This window comes from Saimiri boliviensis, chromosome 12 (assembly GCF_048565385.1).
Source record: "Saimiri boliviensis isolate mSaiBol1 chromosome 12, mSaiBol1.pri, whole genome shotgun sequence".
NCBI classification, from domain to species: Eukaryota; Metazoa; Chordata; class Mammalia; order Primates; family Cebidae; genus Saimiri; species Saimiri boliviensis.
Genome location: NC_133460.1, coordinates 51,471,458 through 51,475,404, shown reverse-complemented (window position 1 = coordinate 51,475,404; position 3,947 = coordinate 51,471,458). Strand labels below are relative to the sequence as shown.

At 56.3% G+C, this 3,947-nt stretch overlaps 1 protein-coding gene across 1 annotated transcript; it reads right to left on the bottom strand.

The window, feature by feature from the left end:
- Positions 1 to 1,574: 1,574 nt before the first annotated feature.
- Positions 1,575 to 3,701, bottom strand: DDIT4 (DNA damage inducible transcript 4). Its single transcript, XM_003928618.4, has 3 exons — positions 3,547 to 3,701; positions 3,191 to 3,455; positions 1,575 to 2,908 (listed from the first exon to the last, which is right to left on the bottom strand). The coding sequence occupies exons 2-3, from the start codon at positions 3,393 to 3,395 to the stop codon at positions 2,415 to 2,417; spliced, it is 699 nt and encodes a 232-aa protein (XP_003928667.1). The 5' UTR covers positions 3,396 to 3,455; positions 3,547 to 3,701; the 3' UTR covers positions 1,575 to 2,414.
- Between the last annotated feature and the right edge of the window lie 246 nt (positions 3,702 to 3,947).

Here is a 3,947-nt window from a genome sequence, read left to right as displayed (position 1 = left end):
AATCCCTGATGTAAATGCAGATTTCTGGGGCCCTGGCCCAGATGCACTAAGAATCTCCACGAGGGCCCCAAGCGATCTAATTACGAACATTCAAGTGGAAGAACCACTGTTTTACAGTCTTGAGCAAACAAGCCCTGTCTGGGACCAGGAAGAGAAACAAGGGAGATAAGAACTCTCCAAAGGCCAGTTGGTGTGAGTTGATAGTCCCAGGGAAGAAGAGGGAAAGGCTTTGCCCTTCATCTGGCTCAACCCTAATTTGCCAATTTCTCTGATAAGGAACTTAGGGCCCAGAGTGCACAATGACTCTTTTGTTTTGATTTTAGAGACAGAGTCTTGCTGTCACCCAGGCTGTAGCCTTGAACTCCTGGACTCAGCATCCCAAGTAGCTGGGACCACAGGTGCATGACACTATGCTGGGCTAATTCCTTAATTTTTTGGAGATACAGGGTCTCAAACTCCTGGGCTCAAGTAATCCTCCCACTTCAGCCTCTGAAAGCACTGGGATTACAGGTGTGAGCCACCAGTATGCAATGAGTTGAGGCCACAGAGGGCGTCCAGGTCACCCAGGGCAACGTGAAGAAAGATAGGCCTGCCTTCTCCTTCCTAAGCCCTTAGCATTCCTTCCCTCACCTGTGTGTGTACAGGCAGTTCTGTACCCACCTGGTCCAGACTTCCTTCCAGCGGCAGCTCATGTGCCTCTTGGTTCCTTGTCCAGTGAGAGGCATGAGCTAAGTAAACTTTTTGAAACTATCCCTTTCAGCCTTTTTATATCCAAAGATAAGACTTGTAATTTTCATGACTGCAGAAAATATAGAACTGATTTTTCTCCCAGAAAGAAAAAAAGGTCTTTCCTAGTTCTTTTACTGCTTGCTAAAGAGAGGCGTCCCCAAACTACGGCCTGCGGGCCACATGCGGCCCCCTGAGGCCATTTCTCTGGCCCCCTGCCGCACTTCAGGAAGGGGCACCTCTTTCGTTGGTGGTCAGTGAGAGGAGCACAGTATGTGGCGGCCCTCCAACGGTCTGAGGGACAGTGAACTGGCCCCCTGTGTTCAAAGTTTGGGGACGCCTGGTCCTTGGGGTTGGCCAGGCATGGTGGCTCACATTTGTAATCCAAGCACTTTGGAGGCCAAGTCGGGCGGATCACCTGAGGTCGGGAGTTCAAGACCAGCCTGACCAACACGATGAAACCTCATCTTAATTTTTAAAAAATTAAAAAAAAAAAAAAAACGTAAAAAACACAAGACTTTGGGGTCAGGGGACCCTCCTGTCTGGGCCTTCTAACCCGGGCAGCCAGGTGAGCTCTCCCTCTGAAGACTCTTCCTTGCTGGGAGGTCTGACTCATCCCCTACCTTCAGGGGCTTTCCAGGGTGTTATCCTGGTAGCTTCAGCCAGCACAGGGCCAAGGGTTCTTGGCACAGATGGCACATGATACACATACCGGTGTCACCATGCTGGCAGGCAGTCCCGGAAAGGGATGGAGGAACACACAGGTGGACCCCAGGGCCTGATGAGACTTGCCTTTCACTAGCACCCACCTCCCTCCTTTTCGCTTCATGGCATTGATGAGACTCAACTGTTTTAACAAACATGTTTATTAGAAAAGTAAAAAATATTGCATAGGTCTTAATACTTGAACATCAAGTGTATTCATGAACAGTGAGTATCTTATCTTCATGTAAACAGTTCTAGATGGAAGACCCAGATGGCACTCCTGCAGGGGAGGAGTTCCAGCCCCCACCCTCTTGGCCCCTCCCCTCCCAGCTCAGCTCCGAAGTACTCCATGGGGGAAGGGTTGACCGCAGCTCCCAGGTGTGTTTTTTCAAGTGTCAAAGATCCCAAGTGATCCCAGACACCCACCCCTTCCTACTCTTACATTCATGCGTCTGTAAGATAGCTGCCTACAACAGGTCAGTAGTGATGCTCCGATCAGAAAAACAAAAGCTATGAAACAAATGACAAACACACTTGGTCCCTTCAGACCAGTAAGATACACAAACCACCTCCACGACCTCCCCCCTCCCTCCAGCTGCTCTGAGGAGCACCGGCCCCTTCACCCCGGGCCAGGCCGAGGCCGGAGCAGCCCAGCTGCTCTCTGGCTGTCACACCACTGTTAACTGTCAGTAATAAAAATAATAAGGTACATGCTACACACACATCCAGCCAGAAGCCTTGTTGGCCCCTAAGCCTTTGTTTCATGCTACAGTACTGAGGGGTCTATGTCCCCAATAATCAGCCACCTGCACACAACTCAATGAGCTTCCTGGGAAACTCTTGTTCCCTCACCCTCCACTTTAGGTGGCTGCCTGTTTTCCCAACCACAGGAATCAGTCCCTCAGCTCCTGCCCGAAGTCTCCACCGCAAAAGTTCAGTCTTCTCTGCCCTGGGAGGCACTGACGACCCCCCTAGGTTGAAGTTCAACACTCCTCAATGAGCAGCTGTTCTGAGCTGTACAGCTTCTTCTTGATGACCCGGAAGCCAGTGCTCAGCGTCAGGGACTGGCTGAAGCCAGGGAGGAAGGGAGAGTTGGCGGAGCTAAACAGCCCCTGGATCTTGGGCCAGAGGCGTGAGTCCAGGCGCAGCACGAGGGTCAGCTGGAAGGTGGGCACCAGGCTGGGGTCGAGTGCCAGCTGGCCCACGCTGTGGCAGCTCTTGCCCTGCTCCACGCAGACGTCCAGCAGCGCCCCCCGCAGGCCACACGGCTCGCTGTAGGCCAGGCGAAGTAGTTCCTTGCCCACCTGGCTCACCAGCTGGCCAGGCATCAGCAGGCGCACAGGGCGCCGCGAGCCCAGCCGCGCCTGGGCCAGACTCTCCTGCAGCAGCTGCATCAGGTTGGCACACAGGTGTTCATCCTCAGGATCACTGAGCAGCTCGAAGTCAGGCAACGACACCCCATCCAGGTAAGCCGAGTCTGGAAGGGAGAGCACACAGGGGCGGATATTACAACGGCTTCAAAAGAAAACGCACAGGCGGGGGAGGTGCTGTTTCCTTAAGAAACCAACGCTCCCTCCCACTCTGCCTCAGTTTCCGCCTCACTCTCGTACCTTATACTCCGATTCCCCTTGCCCCCAGGCAATCTGGGTCCCGATGGGATAGGAAGCCAAGGTGGCTCTGACTCCTTCCAGCACCGGCGTTTCCCCACCTTCCTGGCCCCTTGAGTCGCCTCGGCACCCGCCCACCGCTCACCGCTCACCTTCCTCCGGCCCGAAGCCACTGTTGCTGCTGTCCAGAGACTCGCAGTCCGAGCTCTCCAGGCTCGTGCAGCGGTCAAGCCCCTCCTCTCGGGCCGCCGACCCCCAGGCTGAGCGCGGCGGCCGGTCTGGGGTGGGAGTGCGGGACAAGGACGAGGGCGAAGAGGAGGTGGACGACGACGAGAAGCGGTCCCAAAGGCTAGGCATGGTGAGGACAGACGCCAGGGCGTTTGCTGATGAGCTCGGAATGCTGGAGCGCAGAAGCCGCTGTAAGACAAGAGGGGCACCGACCAGGCGTCAGTCTGGGGACTAGACCAGACTGCGAGCTCTAGGACCCACACACAGAAGGGACATTCACCAGCTAGCGCGGTCAGTGAGAACTGCTAGCGCGGTCAGTGCGTCCTGCTGGTTGAATGGGTGTGCGAACCGGTGCCAACCACCGAGCGCGGCCCAGACCTGTGCCTGCTCCACACCCGCACCTCCCCTTTGGCCGGCTGCTCCCCAGCACCAGCGCGGAGCAACCTATAAGGACTAGCGCGGCGAGGCCACGCCTTCTCTGCGCCACGGCCCAATCCAGGCCCGGGAGTGTGGCCCGCCTCGGCCAATGGTCTGCTGGCGCACGTAAGCAACGTTCTCTCCTGCCCGGTGACAGCGGCCGGGCCCCGCCCCCACTGAGCCCCCGAACGCTCGCGGCCGAACCCCGACCCACCGCCACGCCCCCTTTCTGGAAAGGATCCGCGGCGGCTGCAGCTGCCAAGG